Source organism: Thermobia domestica, chromosome 6, assembly GCF_964235325.1.
Source record: "Thermobia domestica chromosome 6, izTheDome1.hap1.1, whole genome shotgun sequence".
Taxonomy (NCBI): domain Eukaryota; kingdom Metazoa; phylum Arthropoda; class Insecta; order Zygentoma; family Lepismatidae; genus Thermobia; species Thermobia domestica.
The window spans coordinates 218,386,949-218,409,660 of NC_137459.1; the positions used below are offsets into that span (position 1 = coordinate 218,386,949).

Consider the following 22,712-nt stretch of genomic DNA (forward strand, 5'->3'; position numbering starts at 1 on the left):
TACTGCCTTTTATAGTTTACGGAAATGAACTTTTGAAACTGTACTCAAAATCTGAGATATATTCTCTCGTGGCTATATGTTAACATACACGCTGGGGATGCGCCCCTAGTGAGCAGAAATGTGAGGGTGAGTAAGCACATAATTGAAAATTTGTTTCATCATTTGCTAATACGACTGGTTCTCCGTGTCATTATCCATGTCTGTAGAAGCACTTCAATTGGAGCGGGCTTTTTAAAGTTAACCCTTCATTTTTCCATCTTTCTTTTCGCTGTACAGTTTGCTGTCCACGCCAATAATGTTGTCTGGGAAATTTCAATGTAATGTTTTACTTTAGGAATGAAAAGCGCATCTTTAGCGGGGAGTAGAAGCGCAAGCTCGCAATTTGAATTGAGATTTTTCAAATATTTAGCCTTCGATTTGACTTTGATGCCAAAAATCGGGACCAACAACAATCCTTTTCTTGTATGATAGGCTAATACCTAGTTTTTTTTAAAAAAAAAAAGAAGAAGAAGTCCGGTTTAACTGATAATTTAGAGGTTTTCATAATACTGAAGTTTATTTATTTTTTGCAAGCTGTGTGTAATAACGCGAAATGGAAGATTTCAATATGAGCAGAAAAATTAACATATGTTTGTGATCATGGCTATTTCTGGTGCCGAATTATTAAGTAAATGAACCTTAGAGAACTACGGGCACAAGAGGGAGTGCATTCAAACACGTTCAGAAAGATTAGGTGTGGTGTGTGCATGTCAGACAATATATATGTACATAGTTATTGTCAGTAGATTTATTGAATAAATAAATCTCTTACTTATTAAAGATGTCATACTTATGTGTGTATGGAGGGTATAAGACATTATTATCTCATTTTGAAGTATTCCACCTTCAGACTTTACCTCCTGTTGGCCTAATTTTATCCCCCCAATATAGATTATCTAATTCGCATACTGCAAACACCCATACAGAGAGTTGTAATCACACGAAACGACACGGTATTCTATATTTAGATACTTTCCTTTAAAATATGCAAAGATTGAAATAGACTAATAATGTGTAGAGGTGTCATAGAGTGTATGTTCAAATTTTGTGACATATTTATTTCTAACAAAATAATAATAATAAAGTGAGAGCAGAATATGTCGATTCATGCAACTAATAATGTAATATAACAACCTTAAACTTTTCTTTCTGTCCTAGACACACGTGGCTTCTAGGTTCTATGTATGGATCCAACAGATCATTGAACATCAACAAAGTCAACCTTCCCCATCCTTCGAGACCTGCAACACGATATTCCTCCAAAGCAACGATCACTTCTTCTGGTCCTTCCCAGACCTCAGTGGGCATGACATTAAGAAGCGCTGACAGGGTCACCAGGCACCATAATATTCATCAGTAAGTGCAAGCTTCAGTTAATATGCCTCTTTTCCTTGCATTTTAACAACACTTTGCATGTTCGGCTGATTTGAATGCAGTTACTGACGTAATATGGCTGTACAAATTTGCTTTGTACGTTTAAATTTTAATTTTCTGCATTGCTTATGTTGTATTTTTTTCCCAGTTACTTGATAAACTACTCTAATAGAAAAATGTCTTCAGAACCTTTTACTTAATGCAATAAAAGCAGTGTAGTCACCATAGATAACTTGTCAGCATGAAATTTAATTTTCCTATATTCTGATAACTTGGAAACAAGACGTACATCACTGTCTCATTTAAAAAAATTTCAATCCCTATATTTGCTTACTAACTTGTATTCTTTTAAGTGTTCAGTTTCTTGTAAAATAAGTAGGAATGCTACTTATTTTAGTGCATTTTTCATCCATTAAGCAGTTTCCGTAATTGCCGACCTTATTTAGACACAGCTTCTCCAATAACCTTAATTGACGATTTTTCTTTCGGACCAAGGCCGTGTCAAAATAATAATAATAATAATAATAATAATAATATACCGTATCCATAATATATATATATATATATATATATATATATATATATATATATATATATATATATTTGGTCTAGGAATTAATTCGTGCGGTTGGTACGCACACATTGAAGCTGTAGTACAAACACAAAATACATAAATACCTTAAGAAAAATATTGTCCATCGCTAGCCACCACTTTCGCCCATCTGTCAGGCAATGTACGGATTCCGTGGCGAAAGAAGTCCTCATCCTTGGAAGCGATCCAGTCAGAGACCCATGTTTCGATATCTTCTGAACAAGTAAACCGCTGTCCAATCAAATCGTTGTTCATGCAATCGAACAAGTAGTAGTCCGAAGGAGCAACGTCTGGTGAATACGGCGGGTGGGGTAAAACTTCACATCCGACATTTTCTAAATAGGTTTTGACCGGTTTTGCGACATGTGGGCGAGCGTTATCATATTGAACAATAAGTTTATCATGTCTGTTCTCCCATTCTGGTCGTGTTCTGGCCAGAGCTTGCTTCAAACGCATTAATTGTCGTCGATAACGTTCTGCATTCATAGTTTCACCCGGTTGCAGCAGCTCATAGTACACCACACCTTTCATATCCCACCATATGCACAGCATAACCTTTGCACAGTGAATATCTCGTTTTGGTTGTGATGGACCTGGTTCACCTGGTTTCACCCAGGCCTTTTTTCGTTTAGGGTTCTCGTAATGGATCCACTTCTCATCACCCGTAATAATTCGATGCAGAAACCCCTTTCTGCTCTGTCGTTGAAGCAGCAATTCGCAAATGGTTTTTCGTCTTTCAACGTCTCTGTCTTTCAATTCATGTGGAACCCAATGTGACATCTTTTGAATCATTCCCATGGCTTTCAAGCGTTTGGAGACTGTTGTTTGATCAACGCCTAATGCTGCTGCAAGTTGTTCCTGCCTTTGACACGAATCCTGCTCGAGCAATGCTGTCAATTCTTCGTCTTGAAATTTTTTTGGCTGTCCAGCTCGCTCTTGGTCTGCCAAGCCGAAATCACCACTTCTAAACCGTGCAAACCACTTCTGACACGTTCGCTCAGCTAGAGCATGGTCACCATACACTTCCACCAAAATACGATGACTTTCAGTCGCACTTTTCTGCATGTTAAAGTAATGCAGCAGGACACCCCGCAAAACACTTTATCAGGCACAAATTGCGCCATGTTCACTTAACTACAAACTGGTGTTGTTGACGCTTTAATCCACTGCCCTATACTACGAACGATACGCGATGACAGGGGTTTGCAACACATGTGTGGATACACGGAACTGTGGGACGCTCCGTTCGTTGCGCCATCTCTTGTCCACCCGCACGAATTAATTCCTAGACCAAATATATATATATATATATATATATATATATATATATATATATATATATATATATATATATATATTAAAGCAAATATCCTGTTCGACAGCATTTAGTTAGAATATATATAGTCCCCATACGATTCTCGTCGCCGTTATTTCTAAATTTCAAGATTAGAGCTCAGTAAATCGTATAGGTGCAACTCCAGTAGATCTCCGATTGTCTCAGGGTATTGGGTTAACGCGAAAAAATTCGTGACTCATACTGGGAATCAAAGCTAAAATTACAATCACCTGAGACAAAATGCAAAACAGCACAATGTAATGTGCATAAAAAAAAGAAGCAATGTTGTGTATACGTCACGTAAAAAGCTTGGTTTATTTGATGTTAATTTTTTCTCAATATTGAAACCGGAAGTGGTACTAGATTTCTAACACTCACGGCTTCAGTGCTATTTCACTTCTGATATGAGTAGCAGCTGTAGTTTCTATGGCATCTATACACTTCCTACGGGTGTAGCTCCGCACAACCTCATGTTTCGTCCTGCCCTTAACAGAAATATACTGTATACAGTTATTGCTTGTAGTGACGATCTTGTACTACTATGAGCAAAATAAATGACGCGTCTCTTTATTTTGAAGTTTTTTGAAAATATCTCCGTTTTCTTTATATGTTCGAAATTTCGGAAGGTTTCCCCAGCAGGAAACGTTAATAACAAGCTCGTTTTAAATATTTGTGTTAGATATTAGCTTAAAATAAATAAATTAGAAGTCAAAAAATATTAAATCGACCGAAATTACGAGAATTACCAACTCTGCTAAAGTGGGAAATTTTCAAGAACGCGAGGGAATTCTGCAGCTCAACACGAAGCAACGACATCTATGTCATTGAGAGAAATGTGAATTAGATCTACAAACGAAACTTTTAACGAAACATTTCTAATATGTCCTATTACGTTCATTATCTGCAAACTTCAAACACATGAATCTATGCCAAGTATTAACGTATAGATAGAGCAAATAGTTGAAATTACCTGTGGATAAGGACGAATTGGTAGCACGATCGTAATGAAAAATCATTTTTACCGCAGAACAGATTCAGTTGTAAGAAAACAAATAGCTCAGTTAGTTAAAGCAACGAGTCTGTATGCCGCAGGTAGCTGGTTCGAACCCCATAGAAGTGCAATTGTCACCTTTATTATTATGGTTATTTTATTTATTTTTTTTATGTGGGAAAGAATCAAATTGTAACATATGTGTAAAACTCATGACAATACCAAAAAAGAAAATATGTCGTTGTCGCACTTGCATTAGTGTCCCTAATTTTTGTTTGCAAACAATTTCGTAATTATTTTCCCTGTGCTCACTGCTCACAATATGCTCGCTGGTGTATAACGAATGCTTTCCAGTAAACGTTAATTCTAATTTGGAGAATTTTATGAAGTTTCACAATGTTTATCATTAAATAATCTTCTATCTACTTGTTTGGACATTTTGATAACAAATTTCCCTATTAAATGTTTAATTTTCCCTAGATGTTTAATTACGGAAAAGTTTTACAATGTATTTGTTTTAAATTGAAATTGTTTTGAATTTAGCACATGAGGTAAGTAGCCCGAAGGAGGAAAACTGAAGTAGCTGATATTCTACGTAAAAGCAACCTATTGTAGAATGATGATGCTTCTTACCTTCAGCACATAATCTTTACGTTAGAGAGTCAGATGGAGAAAAATCCTGTTTTTTCCTCCCCTATGACCACTTATCTTAAACCTCTACATACCATGGTTCGTCTTACACAATTTCGGTGCTCCAAAGACATTCATATAATAATAATAATAATAATAATAATAATAATAATATAATTATTATTATTATTATTATTATCCTGAATATGCCATACTTACCTAATGTAGTAACCTTAGATATCTTAATTTAAAATGCTTTCTTTTGTAATAATTTGAGCAACCATGTGAGAGGCGGCACGACGTTTGTTTCCCCTCTCATTTCAGTACCCTCCCAACAGACAAGGACAACATTACTGACAAACAGGGACAACGTTACGTAATTTCTGATAAGCAGAGCTAGAGATGTGGGTCGGGTAAATACCCATTGGGTAGGTAAATAAGTGGGTATTTACCCCTTTCGTATTTACCTACCCAAAAGATGGGTATTTTACGAAATTTAAACTATTATGAAGTTTTAAGAATTGTTAACCATACCGGTGTAGTTTTTCTGGATTTTGGGGTCTCTCGAGCGTGGTTTCTCTTTCATTCACTATAAATATGCAAAATAGTAACAAATTGATCCTATTCAGGTGCGGTGCGGTTTTGCAGGCAATTTTGACCATGTCGCACCCGCGTTACAATTTTTGATATTATATGCTATTCTAGGTTAAAGCGACATCTAAAACCAATTTTTTAAAATAATGTTTCTCGAAGATAATCATCATAGGTAAAGATGAGTTCAAAATATTGAAACGAAATTTTTGAAACGGGAAATAGTGGGAGTGAGCTGTTATAATTTTCACACGAAGCCCTCGTGTACACCTATACATACATCTAAGTTTGAACAACATCGATAGAGCCAATCTTGAGAAATAATTCACACAACTTTTCCGATTTTACGTCATTGCTTACGAACGAATCAGAGTTAAGAATCAGAGTCAGAGTTGAAACTTGAGGGACTAATGTCTCCTCGGGGTACCTATATTACGATCCACTTGTCGTCTGAAGATTGATCTGGGGCTATTTTACTAATCCACCTGTGCCCTTTTTCACCGAAGTGTCAACGGTTTTTAAACTTGAATTAGTTTCTCCAAGACTTAAAAAGAAAACAAAAATAAGAAATGGTAGTATGACTTCAAGTCCTAGATTGTCCAAACATAGAAATCATATATAAACCCCTTTGTTGAATCTTTGGGAGACAGCCTCAGTTTTAAATGTAAAGTCTCGATATGCCACCGATTTTCAAGAACCCTATCAAGTTATTGTGTATTTCCATTTGAGAACATATATTTTGAGACTCCTTCAATCCAATAATTTTTCTTGAAATATGAAATTTTGAAATTTTAAAATTATCATAAAACAACTCAAACATCCGACACACAAATAAAAGATAAATGAAAGCTGAATCATGTATCTAAAGCATTACATAAAGAGGCTACAACTAGTTGATTTAAAGTTATCAAAATTATCAAAATCTTTCCTAGTCCAACATTATGGAGTTCAAATTAATCATAAAAATATTGGAGTAACTTGAGAAATGAATCTATCATTTATTTCATTTCAAAGCCTGAACCTGGTTTTGTTGATTTTGTGTTGTCGAAAGAAAATAAACACGATGCACATTACTTGTCTGAAGAGTGTATGAAAGTTCTATAAAAACATAACCCTGAATTTTTTTTAATAATCATAGAAGACAACGTGTCCAACATGAGAGCAGCTTTTAAGTACGTAAAACAGAAGTATCCTAGTATAGTATATTTGTGTTATCTTGCTCATCTCCATTTGCTTTGTTCTCACATCATCGGATGTCCATCGATATAGATATTACTGCGAAGTGTAAGTTGATGTTAAAACAATGCAACTTAGCCATCACTTATAAGCACTATTTACACAAATCTCAAGGGAGAAAAGGGTTACAATTTCGTTAAGGTTGCTTGGATAAATAAGATGTTGATGCCATTTACACTGCCTCCAAAGTTGCTTGTCAATAAAACTGGACGTCAGACTCTTGCTGTGAGTGAGGAATCGTCATTACCTTCAGAAATCAAGAAAATACTTCTTGATTATGTATTCTGGGTTTGTATAAAAAAAAATTAGCCATTTTGAAACCTATAGTGGATTTTATTAATTTACTTCAAGTAAAATGAGCCTCAGATAGACACTGTGCACTCAAAATTTCAAAGCCTTCATCAAACTCTGACAGAACAGTTACCATTATCAATCCTTTCGAAAACAGAAGAGCAATCACTAATGGAAAAATTCAAACAAAAAAGTTAATTCGGCTTGGGTCCAAGTCATCTGACTGCAGATCTCCTCAATCCCACTTTCCAGGGCTGCAAATTGACCACTGGAGAATGAATTGATGAAGTAAACTTCGTTTGTGAAGTTGGAAAACAAACGGGATTGAATTCTGTTTTACTGAGAGTACATTTGACTGACTATAGGGACAAGGAAGGAATATGGGCAAGGAAGTTTTTGTGGGGCGGAGTGGAACAAATGAGCTCACTACTTTGGTGGAGAGGGTTTCGATATATCACTGAATTAGCTGATGTCGCCATTCGAATCCTTAGTGGTCCTGTTACATCTGCTGCCACAGAAAGAACTCTCTCTATATTTAGTTGGACCATAATAAAGCAATATGTCATTTATCATAGGAGAGGGCAGGGAAACTAACATATATTTCATATAACTGGAAACTTTTCACTAAGAAATTGCCTGAAATTTCACGGATGCAACACTCAGGACCACGGTCATCAAGGAAGAGGTCACCAGCTGTTGCCATGGAACAGAACAATGAACCAGAGGCATTGGAAGAGGACACAGAAGAAATGAGTGACATAGAAGAAAATGAAGAAACGAGTGATAGTGATGTTGACACTGAAGAATTGAGTGATGATTCCGACTCTGATCTTACGGTTGATTCCGAGTAGGACGATAAAATTTGTAGTCGTTTTATTTATAGTGCTCCAAATATGGTAGAGGCTGTTCTAGGCTTTAAATATGCTGTTCTATACTGAATAATATAGGTATAAATATTTCCTTCACTGCATTACTATGCAGCTTAACGTTATCATATTAATATTTTAAATATGCTATTGCAATAAATATTTTCACAAAGCATTATTGTTAAACTTCAATTAGTGAACACTGCTAAAAATTAGGAATTAATTACTTAAGTGATTTACGAACCGTTATTTCTTATTTTATGGATAATTTTCTTTCAACGGCATATTTACTAAATAATTTGATTAACCAATTTATTAAATTTAGTTACTTTGATTATTCTACAACTTTTCTAATCATACAATTACTTCTACAGAATGGCAAATTAGATAAATGACGTTTGTTTTTCTAAGTATTTTCTAGGTTATTAGGCTGCTTGCTAAAGTCTTGTTTCTTTACTTTGATATAACTATATCAACAACTTAGTTGTTACAGTGTAGTTCCTTAAGAGATTTAATTTTTTAATCCAGTAAACCAGGAGTAAAATATAAGAAACTTATTGATCCAATTTTTTATGTTGCATAATTGACAATTCAGGACATCTCATTGCCTATAGATAAAATAACAAAAATAACATTATTTTGCGTGAAGAAAGTAACCAGCTGTATTTGGAATATCAGTTCATTTTTTAATTATAAAAAAATTGATTGTCATCAGTACTATGCATTTTTTAAGGCAATGTAAACTTTAGATCCTTAAAATAGGAAAGTAATTATTGATAATTCATTTTCCGCGATTAATAAATTTGATAAACCAAACGAAAGATGATTGTTCATTTTAGTTATAGAGATTCTCCTGTAACTTAAATAGTTTAGCTAGTGGGTTCATCGGTGATTTGAAAAACTGGAGAAGTTATTGGAAGATAAAAGAAGATGCGCCAGGTCGAGAAAAATGGAGAAAGCAGTTTCGTCAGACGCGAACATAAGCAAGAACTTAAATTCCGTGTCACTAATACCAGGAGCTGGTGACAGACAGAATACTTAACACTTAATAATAGTGTATGATTAGTTTGGTGACCACTGACTGCATTTTGTTTAGTCATCGTCATGTTCTGTCATAAATATTATATTTTCGTGTTGGTTTGATCCACTATTGAATTTTACCGTGCAGGCTGATTGGACGCCTCAAGGGCACACTAAGGTAGAATTCACGGGGTAGAATGGACAATAATTTTCCGCCAAGGGTAATTAAAGGAAATTTAGTGTAAGTATAAAGAAAAATAATGGTGAGTAGCTAGGAAATCTGTACTGTGTTACTTAATAAATATCAAATTCATTCTTTAATTATTAGAAAAAACGATTTATTAGGTGGTTATTTAGTGCTGCTGTGGCAAGTGATACAAATAACCATTATATTTTTCATTGACAACGATTAAATCCATTTGTTGGTAATTGAAACATAAAATACCCACTAAAATACCCTTTTGGGTAAATACCCGGGTATTTACCCAGGGTATTTACCCGCTGAAATAAATACCCAGGTATTTTACATCCCTAAGCAGAGCAAACAAAATGAATAAGAAATATATTTATATCATCCTCTCCCCCTTCATGATTAGAATATCACGTTGCATTTTTAATTCTACCGAAGATAACCCTGTGCGGTTAGGGGTAGGTAACTAAAGAGATACCTAATACATAGCTACCCTTGATTGTAATATTACCGCTTCTTTATTTGTTCCAGGGAGCTCCTACACAACCAAGTGTGACAAAAAGAATAGGAAAAGTGTCTATTGATTCTAGTGGCTGATCCAGCACGGACTCCTGAGGGGGGGAGCAGTGAAGTGAAGGATTCTTTTGATGATGTGAAGCTGTCACAAATTACCACTTAACTAAACTAAACATAATAGTGTGGTTAACCGGAACCCAGTCAGTTCAAATTGATGTAAAAGTTTAATTTTTTACTTCATATTAAAATTTTGGTTCCAAATGAGAATTTCAGTCCGAGTGGTCAATGATCAAATCTCGGGAGGCTTTTCGGTGTAGAGGCTATGACCCCTTATGGGAAAAGGCAAAAATATTAAAATTCTTAAAACTTTCGAAATTTTCGTCTATTTTAAAGGAATTTTTGGCTTCATATTCAAGTGTTTGTTCCAAATGACAATTCCAGTCCGAGTAGGCAATGATCAAATCTCGGGGGACTCTGCAATGTAGAAAAAATAATGACGTCTATATCGTGATCCTGTTGGTGACATCACGAGTCATGACGTCAATATAGCACAAAGTAAACGCTAAATCCTGTCGGCTCTCGTAGCTGAATGAGCTAGCGCAGCATGCTAGTAACAAAGATTGGTTTTGGCGTGGGTTCAAATCCTTCTTAAGGACAATTATTTTTATTATTTTTAAAAAAGTTTAAAAAAGTTTAACATTTCTTTTGTTAAAAAAAGATTTAAAATAATATTCAAAAACTGATTTAACAATTATTTTTTTAAAAATTTTCATTAAACTTCTTTCATTAAAATAAGTTTGCCTTTGTACTATACAGATCCATAGCAAAGTTAGTAGTAAAAATAGTAGTAGTAGGAACGGGTTACAATGCAATTCAGCATTCATTTGTTCCGTGCGATGTTGCAAAACGTAATTCGCTTACAATGCTTTCTGGCTAAGCCTTAGTGTGTTTCGAAAATATGCTTGTGTTGGAGATGAAGTTCCAAGGTTCAGCATTGACTAGAAGTTTTTGCTATTAATATCGCTTCTAATAATATTGGCAGTGAACAAAAGTTGGACCGTGTTGAAGGTTTTTGCTCCTAATGTAGTTATTTTACTTTATTATTTAACGAATATATTGAAAATATATTTGTCAGCATGCACGTATGCAGGAATTTATTTCGGGAGGGGTCCAAAGTTATCTGGGGGTCCGACTTCAATATTAGGATAAATTATAATATTCAAAAAAAATAACTCCCAAAATTAGGTTAAATTTACAGAAAAGTTGGGATTTCAGAGGGGGTCCGAACTTGTTTCCTTGCGTCCTTGTTTGTCAGTAATGTTTCCTCATTTTGAAACCCTCAGAAACTTAGAATATATAAAGGAAAACGAGTTATTTTCGATAAAGTATCACTTCAAGGAGACGCGATATTTTTTTATTGCACATGGTGGTTTACCAACTTAACAAGGGCAAGAATTCCTTTACTTTGATTCTCTGCCATTGCGCGAATCGAAAGGTTAGGTTTGTAATATATACTCCTAAGAACAAACGTGTTTGCCAGATAACCGTGATACTGAACAGAGCTCCACAGAAATGCATGCTGAACTTTCGTTTATAGCTACCCTTTGGTGTTTTTTGCCCTCAAGGTCAATCGAGTGATGATTAAGTTCAGTCCCTGTTCTTAAGCTGTGTTCGTATTACTTCGAACAGTTTTGACGTGTGTTTTCCAACCACCATATGAACAGACAATCAGGGCAAATCATAGCATACAATACATTTAAGCAAGTATATTTGTCGCGAAATTATTACACACATTACCCAAAGACACTTAATATATGAATCCATACATTTATTTATATAGGTAAAGCAAAGAGTGGAAATTACCTATCGAAAGAATAAATTAACAGCACGATCATAATGAAAAGCATGCCTCTTAATATAACAAGACTTCTTTCGCGTAAGAAATCGAAACTCAGTTGGTCATAGCAAATAGTCTGTAAGAATTAGGTTGTTAGTTCGAGCCTAATACGAGTAAGAGTTTTTATTACTATTGTTTTTCTCTTTTTATGTGAGGAAAAATCAAATTGTAACATTGCGATATCAAATGTATTTGGTTAGGTAACTTTGTCCTAGCTAAACATTAAATATCAGTAACCGTCGAAATTATTTCACTAACCGATCAGTTACTGAACATTTCAAACACCAGTGGCATAACATGAAGGTTAACCTCACGTCCGCAGCCCTTAGTTATGCGTCCATACTTTCAAGGTCGGACCTTGGGCCGGGCAACCCGGGCGACTGCCCAGGGCGCCAGACTCAGAGGGACGTCAAAAGGAGCCTCAAAAAGTAAATTTTATAATGTGTTTCCTACTGACTTTATTGGTTTATATTCTTGTAAAGTAGCCGTAATTACATAATCTTTTTCCATTTCACCATGGAAGAAGAGAGTTTCATAGCACTAAGGGGACTGTATCGACAAATGGAGAGATGGCATGTAGAATAAAGGGTGGAGGGGGAGTAAGTATTGTTTGTTTCTTTGCTTGAGTTTAGCGTTTCACGGTTATGCCTTAATAGCCAAAGGAGATGTGGATACTGATTATAGTGAAATCCGAACCACGTTTATCGTTCAACAGTAACCCACCGGGAATTGGACCCGGGACCACAGAAGGCAGGCGTGCTAGCCACTAGACCAAGCTGGGGGGGCGGTGTTCGTATTGTTTATAGCAGGCCATATTCTTTGTGAAGTTTTCCTAGGTAATGAATGTCTTTTTGAAAAATGAGATTAAACTATTAAAAACACTAGGATAAAATGTAAATACGAGGGGGGAGGGCGCCATACTAGTGGGGAGGGCGCCATAAAGTCACTTTGCCCAGGTGAAAATTTGGCCTGATCCGTCCCTGCGTACTTTCTATATATTTTTTGGCTTTCCAGCTTGTGCGGTCTCCACGCCACAGGGTTGTGGGGGCGCTATTTACGCCAATGCTTCGAATGTAATTCAATAACTGTTTCAGAAATTCTACCATCAGCGTGGAAACGGGAATATATATTTTTCTAATAGTCCCATAGAACCTTCACCCAGAACATCAGATGCAATATTTCAGAATCGGCTCTGGCTAAGTATAAGGAGGATCTGATATTTCCTAAGTAAGTTCCTTTCAGAAAGTTTGATATTTCTTTAACGGTGTTGTAAATAAACACACTCATCGTTATTAGCCCGACACCAAACCATCCTGGACAAATCCCTCTAGAGCAATGATCGGCAAAAGTTTATTCTGGCTAATTTTATAAGCGACTCAAGGGTGAAACACTTGTTAACGAAAGCAATGCTGTGCATACACTGCCATGCTTCTGACAAAATATAAAGTGTTTTATAATCTTTAGACACTTTTCCTATTCTTTCTGTCTCCCTTGGTTGTGTAGGGCGCCTTCCAACAAATAAAGAAGCGGTAATATTACTGCCAAAGGGCGCTATAAATATATTACGTATTTCTTTTGTTACCTAATCATAACCGCCTAGAGTCATCTTCGGTAAAATAAAAAATGCTACGTGATATTCCACTCACGGAGGAAAGAATGCTCTAAATATATTTCTTATTCATTTTGTCTGCCCTGCTTGTCAGAAATTAAATACTTTCTTTTGGGAGGGTGCTGAAAATAGAGGGGCAAAATAAAACGTCGTGCCCCTCCTACAGTTTAAATTTTGTTACGTGGTTGCTCAAATTATTACTAAAAAAACACTTTAAACTAAGATGTCTAAGGTTACTACATTATGTAAGGGTGGCATATTCAGGAATAATAATAATAATAATAATAATAATAATAATAATAATAATAATTATTATTATTATTATTATTATTATTATTATTATTATTATTATTAAATGAATGTCTTTGGAGAGACGAAATTATGTGACACGAATCATTACATGTAGAGGTTTAAGATGAGTGGTCAAAGGGGAGGAGTAAGAATTTTTCTCTCTGACTCTCTAACGTAAAGATTATGTGCTGAAGGTAAGAAGCGTCATCAATCTAAAATTGGTTGCTTTTACGTAGAATATCAGTTACTTCAGTTCTCCTCCTTCGGGCTACTTACCTCATGGGGTAAATTCAAAACAATTTCAATTCAAGACAAATACACTGTAAAACTTTTCCGTAATGAAACATCTAAACTAACTATCTAACTAACTAACTCTATGGCCTATGGAACCCGGAGGTTCAGTGCCGCGTTCACAAAAGCTCTCTACTGACTTCTATCCTTAGCTAATTGCATCCAGTTTCTACTTTGTATTCCTATCTCTGCGAGATCCATCTTAATATTGTCCTCCCATCTGCGCCTAGGTCTTCCTAATGGTCGTTTTCCTATGGGTCTACCAGTCAAGACTTTGAAAGCGTTTCTACTTTCTTCCATTCTAGCTACATGACCTGCCCACCTAAGCCTCCTAGACTTGACGACCCTAACAATGTTGGGTAAACCGTATAAACTATGTAGTTCCTCGTACGTTTCCGTGAAACATCTACGGAAAATTAAACATTTAATAGGGAAATCTGGTATCAAAGTGTCCAAAAAAGTAGATAGAAGACTATTTAATGATAAACATTGTGAAACTTTATAAAAATCTCCAAATTAGAATTAGCGTTTACTGGGAAACATTCATTATGCACCAGCGAGCATATTGTGAGCAGTGAGCACAGGGAAAATAATTACGAAACTGTTTGCAAACAAAATTGGGTACACTAATGCAAGTGCGACAACATTTTTTTCTTTTTTTTTGTATCGTCATGAGTTTTACACATATGTTACAATTTGATTCTTTCCCACATAAAAAAATAAATAAAATAACCACAGTAATAAAAATGAGATTTGCATCTCTGTGGGGTTCGAACCAGCTACCTCCGACGTAAAGACTCGTTGCTTTAACTAACTGAGCTATTTGTTTTCTTATGCAAACTGAACACCTTCTACGGTAAAGATGATTTTTCATTACGATCGTGCTACCAATTCGTCCTTTTCCATAGGCAATTTCTACTATATGCTCTATCTATACGTTAATACTTACAAGGGACATCACCCAATTGTCCGGCTCCGATTTCAATGAAATTTTTCTAGCTGATAGAGGACATATATGTATTATTTGTGATCACAGAAATTTTTGCCATCGTGCATGTTTTCTATTTTTTTATAATTTTTAAGAGTTGTGATGTGGTTATTAGAGATTACTGCACAAGTCCCTTATTAACCTTTGTAAACGTAGCGTTAATGACAGAATAACCATGCAGATACATATAAGGCATACGGGGAAGTTGTATGGTAGGTATGACCTTGACCGCAGCCATCTTGAAATCCGCCATTTTGAATTAAGGTCAAGTTTTCTAAATGGGAATAGGGTAATATGATACATAATTTCGGGCTAGAATTTAATTAGAAAGACAATGGTGAAGCTAGTTTTGAGATACATCTATTTGGGGAAAAGTTACAGGCATTTAATTGTTCTCTTACTACGTGCGAAAGTCCCATACCTCCGCTTCTAACCCGCATATTAATGATAATAATCGGATAAACGCTTCGGTAATACATATTATGCCTAGAGGGAAGTGATACGGTAAGGGTATCCTTGATGGCAGCCATCTTGAAATCCGCCATTTTGAATTAATGTGAAGTTTGAAAAATGAAAACCACAGAATGTGACACCTCATTTTAATAGCAAAATTTCCCCATAAGCCAATGGTATGCTTATTTTTGTTCTATAATTAACCAGTGTGAATTTAGAACTGCTTCTAATATGCACCAAACGTCCATTATTCGATTCGAGGTGTAACTTAACTGAGTGCCCGATCAATACTGATTATAATTTTTACAATCATGAACCATCGACAACAATCGCTAGAAAACGAATGACTTTTTTTTGTCTGACTAGCTAAAAAATTGCCATAGAAAATAAATAAATAAATATACAAAAAAGAAATAAATATAAAACAAAACAAACGATTCTTGATTTACACAACAATCATATTTTGTTTTCCTTTTTGAAGTGAATTTTCATTTGATTTATCGTCTCATCTACTACACAAGCTACGTCTTCAGTATTACCTGAATGCAAAGTTGGAGTTGTTTCGTTGTGCGATGATTCATGTCAGTAAACGAGTTTTTGAAGGGCAGGTATAGGAAATAAATAATTACATGGCAAGTGTTCAACATTCAGAAAGATTGCTGGATGCTTAACCCAACACTATTCACGAACTGACAAATCATAACTCTTAAAAAAATGTAATAAATTTAGAAGACACGAGCCATGGCAACAATTGCAAAGTGCCAGTTGGAATCTTAAAACATGCGGTGAAAATTAGGAGTGTTGCCAATTTGAAAGATCGAATAATGGACGTTTGGTGCACATTAGAAGCAGTTCTAAATTCACACTGGTTGATTATAGAACAAATATAAGCATACCATTGGCTTATGGGGAAATTTTGCTATTAAAATGAGGTGTCACATTCTATGGTTTTCATTTTTCAAACTTCACTATAATTCAAAATGGCGGATTTCAAGATGGCTGCCATCAAGGGTACCCTTACCGTATCACTTCCCTCTAGGCATAATGTGTATTACCGAAGCGTTTATCTGCTTATTATCATTAATACGCGGGTTAGAAGCGGAGGTATGGGACTTTCGCAAGTAGTAAGTGAACAATTAAATGCCTGTAACTTTTCCCCAAATAGATGTATCTCAAAACTAGCTTCACCATTGTCTTTCTGAATAAATTCTATCCCGAAATTATGTATCATATTACCCTATTCCCATTTAAAAAACTTGACCTTAATTCAAAATGGCGGATTTTAAGATGGCTGCGGTCAAGGTCATACCTACCATAGAACTTCCCCGTAGGCCTTATATGTATCTGCATGGTTATTCTTTCATTAACGCTAAGTTTACAAAGGTTAATGAGGGACTTGTGGAGTGATCTTTAATAACCACATCGCAACTCTTAAAAATTATAAAAAATAGAAAACATGCACGATGGCAAAAATTTCTGTCATCACAAATAATACATATATGTCCTCTATGAGCTAGAAAAATTTCATTGAAATCGGAGCCGGACAATTGGGTGATGTCCCTTGTTAGTATAGATTCATATATTTGGAGTTTGCAGATAATGCACGTAATAAGACATATTAGAAATGTTTCGTTTGTAGATTTAATCCACATTTCTCTCAATGACATAGATGTCGTTGCTTCGTGTTGAACTGCAGAACTCCCTCGTTCTTGAAAATTTCCCACTTTAGCAAAGTTTGTAATTCCCGTAATTTCGGTCGATTTAATGTTCTTCGCTTCTAATTTATTTATTTTAAGCTAATATCTAACACAAATATTAAAAACGAGTTTGTTATTAACGTTTCCTGCTGGGGAAACCTTCCAAAATTTCGAACATATAAAGAAAACGGAGATATTTTGAGAAAACTTCAAAATAAAGAGACACGTCATTTATTTTGCTCATAGTAGTACATGTTTTTCAAATCAATAATCTTTTAAGGGCATATCGGTTTCCAAAGATATTATTAATCAGGACGCAATTTTTTGGACATACCAAAAGTTAATAACACTCTAGAATGTATTAGCGTATATTAAGGAAATAAAATATCCTAAAGTAAACTTAGTTGTAAAACTGCACACCATGCTGCTTAAGTAATGATGAAACAAGAACGATACTCTTTTGTTATTCTGGAAACTGTAAATAAATATAGAGAAATTATAAATTTAGTGTCAGTTTGTTACACAATATACCAATTACACATTATTCTTCCGGAGAAATTACGCTACAATAGATGTCATCTCTCTCCAAATACATAAGCTTGTAATGTATGCGAATGTTTCGGCAACTGCACCGACAAAACATTTCATTTCTTCAAAGTTTACAACGTTAAATATTCTGTACTATAAAATATATTTTAAAATTATCTTCTGAAAATATTTATTTACCTTTGCTGACAAAAAAAAATATAATAGCCTACTTTGTTTGTCAAAGACAGTAACTAATGAAAAAGTTGAAGATAACTGTACGGACTACTTAGAAAATATTGTAACATAATCGATTTTTGGGGTGGGCTTGGTAGTCGAGCGTGCTAAAGCTTGTTTAATTTATAGTGGTTTTCAAAGCTAAACCAACTTGTCTTATCAGCAGTAAAACTGTCATATGGTTTTTAGCGGCCACGTGCGGTATTACAAAAGCTTAGCCGCTGTCTCTGTCGCCAGGGTAAACAATGAAGTCTCGAACTATTCTTTCTGAGTGTTGCAAATAGTGATGAGTGCAAGAGTTTTGGTCTTGCAGTTTTTGCATGCATGCATGCAAGACCAAGACCAGGAATCCTGATGCAAGACCAAGACCATACCTGCAAGACCAAGACCAAGACTCTTGCGCAAGTCTTGCACAACTACTGGTACTACTTGAATCTTTTTTATAGAATGTAAAAATGGAAAAAATCATTACTTCTTTCACTTGAATTTCTTGGCTTCAGTAAAAATACCGTTGGAGTGAATGTGTTCCCAGTAGTTTATGCAATCGGTGGTGTGAGTCGATCTGCCCCTGTAGCATATAGCTAAACTATATTGTTTTCTGAATCGGTTGTTCGCGTTTTCTGTAGTTATTACTTGTTCTCAAGCCACATAGGTGCCATTTTAATCAAAGCTTGTTGCACACAAAGAAATGTGTCATTGGTGCTGGATTACGATCAGGGCCGTCGCGTGAGCGGGGCGACCGGGGCAATTGCCCTGGACGCCACGACCAAAGGGGGTGCCGGGACGACAAATCAACAAAATTCAAGGAATCCAGATTGTTAGTAAATGATTTTTTTTTTAAAAAAAATATTGTTATTTGAGATACTTTAATAATGATCAGGCTACGGCAAAGTAATTTTATTAACTTCGTAAGGACAACACAACAGGCTTAATGCCCAGTTATAGTGTCATGTACATAATTATCTAACACACACTATTATACATATATTACTATACATACACAAATATACGTCGTTTAATTATGCAGAAGTTATTGCCTGACAATTGTTTTGAACTTGTTTCCGGAAATACTAAATACATTTACTACATGAAATTTAATCATTTTGTTGTATAAAGCACATATTCTCTACAGAGGATACTTATGTAATATGTTAGTTCTTGCTTTTCTACAATAAAATGTCCCAGTATTTGTCTGTTCTAGTCTTGCCTGTTGGGATACGTAATAAATAATACTTCTGAAACTAATTCTGGCCAGTCAATTTTACCGTTTAATAATTTATGTAAGAACAAAAGATCAAAAACCCATCTCCTTTTCTCTAATGTTTGAAAACTAAAAATCGGTACTAAGTCTTCGTATGGGACATACTTTGGGTAGAAATGAGTTTTCTTATATGCAAGCATTTTAAAAAAATTAAACTTATATTTTCTATTGCATCAGTGTATTTAGTAGCATTTGGTGTCCAAACAGTGCAACAGTATTCTAATATTGACCTTACATACGAAAAATATAACCTTATAAATGTTGATTCTCTGTAGAAATCCTGTGCTATCCAACAAATTAAACCTAGGTTTCTATATGCACTACTCGTCAACGTGTTGAACAAAGGTTAATTTGCTAAAAAAAATCTCAGATTTTGATAGTATTGGGAAGGAAGTGCCGCTTATTTTATAGGCAAAGTTAATTGGATTTTCTTTCCTCATGAAAGACAGAAATTTACATTTGAACACATTCAGGACTAATTTATTCTTATCACACCATATTTGAACTCTGTGTAGATCCTGTTGAAGTTTCACGCAGTCATCAATCGAACTTACTTTGGAGTATAATTTCAGATCATCGATAAAAAAGAACAACTTGAGAAGTTTTAATACACAGAGAAATTCGTTAATAACAAGAGAAAACAACAGGGGATCTAGATGAGACCTTTGAGAGATACCGATAGAATATTGAACTTGAAAATTACCGGTAATGTAAAACATCGTCTAGGATTATTCAACTGGAACTCTCTCCAACTTTCTGTGAGAAGAGGTGTTTTTTTTTAATCTTTAAATATGTATATCGTTATTTATATATTCTATGCTATTACTATATTGATGTGTAAAGTTCAAAATAAACAAGAATAGCACTCGATTTCAATAATTCAAGCGATGTTTTCGTTAACTTTTGTGTCTTAACGGCAAAAGCCATTCACTTTTTTAAAAGTGACATAATACTAACGTATTTTGTCTTGCATTATGATCTTACATTTCATATTTAAATCTAGGAGTACAGAATTAACTCAGGTTGTTTTTATAATACACTGGGGGGGGGGGGCGCCTGGAAATTCTCGCCCCGAGCGCTTACAACCCACGCGACGGCTCTGATTACGATGTATTCCTGCGTTTTTAAAGAATGAGGATTACTTGTGAAAGTAGACATTATTCTACAGGTGTGTGTTACCAGGAGTAAACTTAAACCCTTGACCTTCGAGCTGGTAAAGTTTGTAGGATCATCCTGGGATAAATATAGCAAAAGAGTGATTGGTTTTTCACCTTTCAGTTGCTTTGCCCCAGACAGTCTGCTGACGGATCGCCACAAACGTCCTGCAAGAAGAAATTTGGAAAATAAAAAACACAAGTGGCGAGCGCAAAAAGTAAATTTCATGAGTACTTTGAAGTTGCTACGGAAAGTGGATAGCATCCCTCTGGTTATGCAAACTATGCAAAAAATCAAAGAACAAAATGGCAATAAAAATGAAAACAAACATTTCAGGACTGAAAAAATCATATTTCATCAGTGCATAAGAACGAAGCGCAGGAACTATTTCCATTAAAGCAGCTGCAAACTCAAAATATTGCAGATTTCTTTAAACCTGCTTTGATTATAATCAATATTATTTTATTTTTTCTCTCCTTTTTGGCCGATATTGCTAAACATATCATCAATATAGCTATTCTACCATTATTGGCAGGTCACTTGCAGCAACTGGGAAGTTTCGATGTACGGTGGTCTCCAGCTAGTCTCTTCGTCTTGACGTAGCGATTTTCTGTTTTAATACATTTCTTCAACTACAGTCTCCTTCGCCTCTCCCCTCTACCCTTCCACCATACCCTCTAGCACGTCCTTTATAATACAATTCCTCCTGAGCCAATGTTCCAATACATGTTCTAATACATCTAAAACTATTTTCTTCTCCCCTACTGCTACTATTCCTAACACCTTCTCTTCGTTTTCCGTTCAACCCAGCTAATTCTCTCCTTTTTTCTCCATGCTCACGTTCCGAAAACCTCCAATTTTTTCATCGCTCTTGCGTATAGTCTATGTTTCTGCCTCATAGAGTACATATTGGAATTAGAAAAACAAAATCTTAATATTTAATTGAAAGTTATGTCCAATACAAATTTAGCTAATCAAGATTGAAAAAAAAAACCGACGCCTTTAGAGTGTAAAACTCCGACGAACCGTTCATGTGGCGATTCCTACCTTTTTAGCTTCCTACCACGGATCTCTTCGTTTAATCGAGGCTCTCCTTCCACAAGGTTACCACCTGGACCCAGATAGAATAGTTCAAGAAGGCTCAAGTAAGTGGATAAATATAACAAATACAGACCTTTCAGAAATGAGCAAAAGAGGTTTACAGGCATCTTGGTACACACCAATAGCAGCACATTTTCATGAACTTCTTTTACAATCTGTTGCTGTTCCAGTGGATAAAGCTAGACTTCTTCCTGCGTCATCCCCCATGCTGGGGCATGGTTAAATGCGTTACCTGCCCCCCAATTATATCTTCACATGTCTAATGAAACCTTTCGAATCGCAGTAGCCTTAAGAGTAGGTTCAGATGTTTGTGAGCCACATCGCTGTCCAGGTTGCGGTGATCAAGTCACCCAACGCGGCCTGCATGGCATCTCATGCATGAAGAGCATTGGTAGGAACACCAGACATTCATCTGTTAATGGCATCATTTTGCGAGCCCTTATAACGGCAGGAATTCCTTCCATTCGTGAACAGTCGAGCTGTTGTCGTTCTGATGGTAAACGACCTGACGGCATGATATTAATACCGTGGATGAGAGGCAAATCACTAGTATGGGATTTTACATGTTCGGACACATTTGCCCATTCAAGCCTCCCATTGACTGTTATGAATGCTGGAGAAGTTGCTAGACGTAGAGAAGCAGAAAAGGAAAGGAAATACAACAATCTCCTCGACAAATTTACAGGGTGGTAGGTAACTCTACCGACAAACTTTGGGAGGTGATTCCTTATATGAAATGAAAGAAAAATTGTTCTAATAAACATAGGTCGAAAAATGTCTCCCTTAAGAGTGATGAACCGCCGAAAATTCAAAAAATCACGTTTCGAAACGCACTGCCTCAGAAACTATAGGATCTATCCCAAGCGGTTTAAGGAATTACACAGGAACTAGTATGCGATCTATCTAAATATCCATGTTTTACCATCCTCCGTTATCGGCAAAGCGAACGCGCCATTAGTACTTAAAGGAGTATCCGTGTAGCTTAACTTCCTTTTTACAGTTCATATCGCCGATAACAGACCATGATAGAACATAGATATTTAGATGGAGCGCATACTAGTTCCTGTGTGATTCCTTAAACCGCTTGGAATAGGTCCTATAGTTTCTGAGGCAGGGTGTTTCGAAACGTGATTTTTCGAATTTTCGGCGGTTCATAACTCTGAAAGGAGACGTTTTTCGATCTATGTTTATTAGAACTTTTTTCTTTCATTTCATATAAGGAATCACCTACCAAAGTTTGTCGGTACCTACCATCCTGTAGTTTTGCTCCAATAGCCATCGAGACCAGTGGGGCATGGGGTTCTAGAAGTCTTGATTTTATCAGAGAGGTAGGCAGACGCATATTTATCGTTTCTGATGTTCGTTCAGCATCCTTCTTAATATAACGTATATCTATTGCGGTCCAAGGTGGCAACGTTTCGTCAGTTCTTGGTACGTTGCCGCCTGGAAGGGAACTGGAGGAGATATTTCTTCTCTAGTAGAGTAAAGCGGGACAAAGGCCGCACTTACTGTTCAGCACTTTATTGCTGCTATAC

At 35.7% G+C, this 22,712-nt stretch overlaps 1 protein-coding gene across 6 annotated transcripts in view; it reads left to right on the forward strand.

Annotated features, from left to right (window-relative positions):
• The window catches only part of Cdc14 (cell division cycle protein 14), a 1,408,510-nt gene that overhangs the window by 1,307,146 nt on the left and 78,652 nt on the right, over positions 1-22,712 (forward strand). For 5 of the 6 annotated variants that reach the window (XM_081762626.1, XM_081762628.1, XM_081762631.1 and 2 more), the window contains one exon: positions 1,198-1,395. The exons of the other annotated variant lie outside the window; for it this stretch is intronic. In XM_081762626.1, the coding sequence (XP_081618752.1) occupies positions 1,198-1,395 (198 nt within the window). The remainder of the gene's footprint in view (positions 1-1,197; positions 1,396-22,712) is intronic. 6 annotated transcript variants of the gene reach the window in all.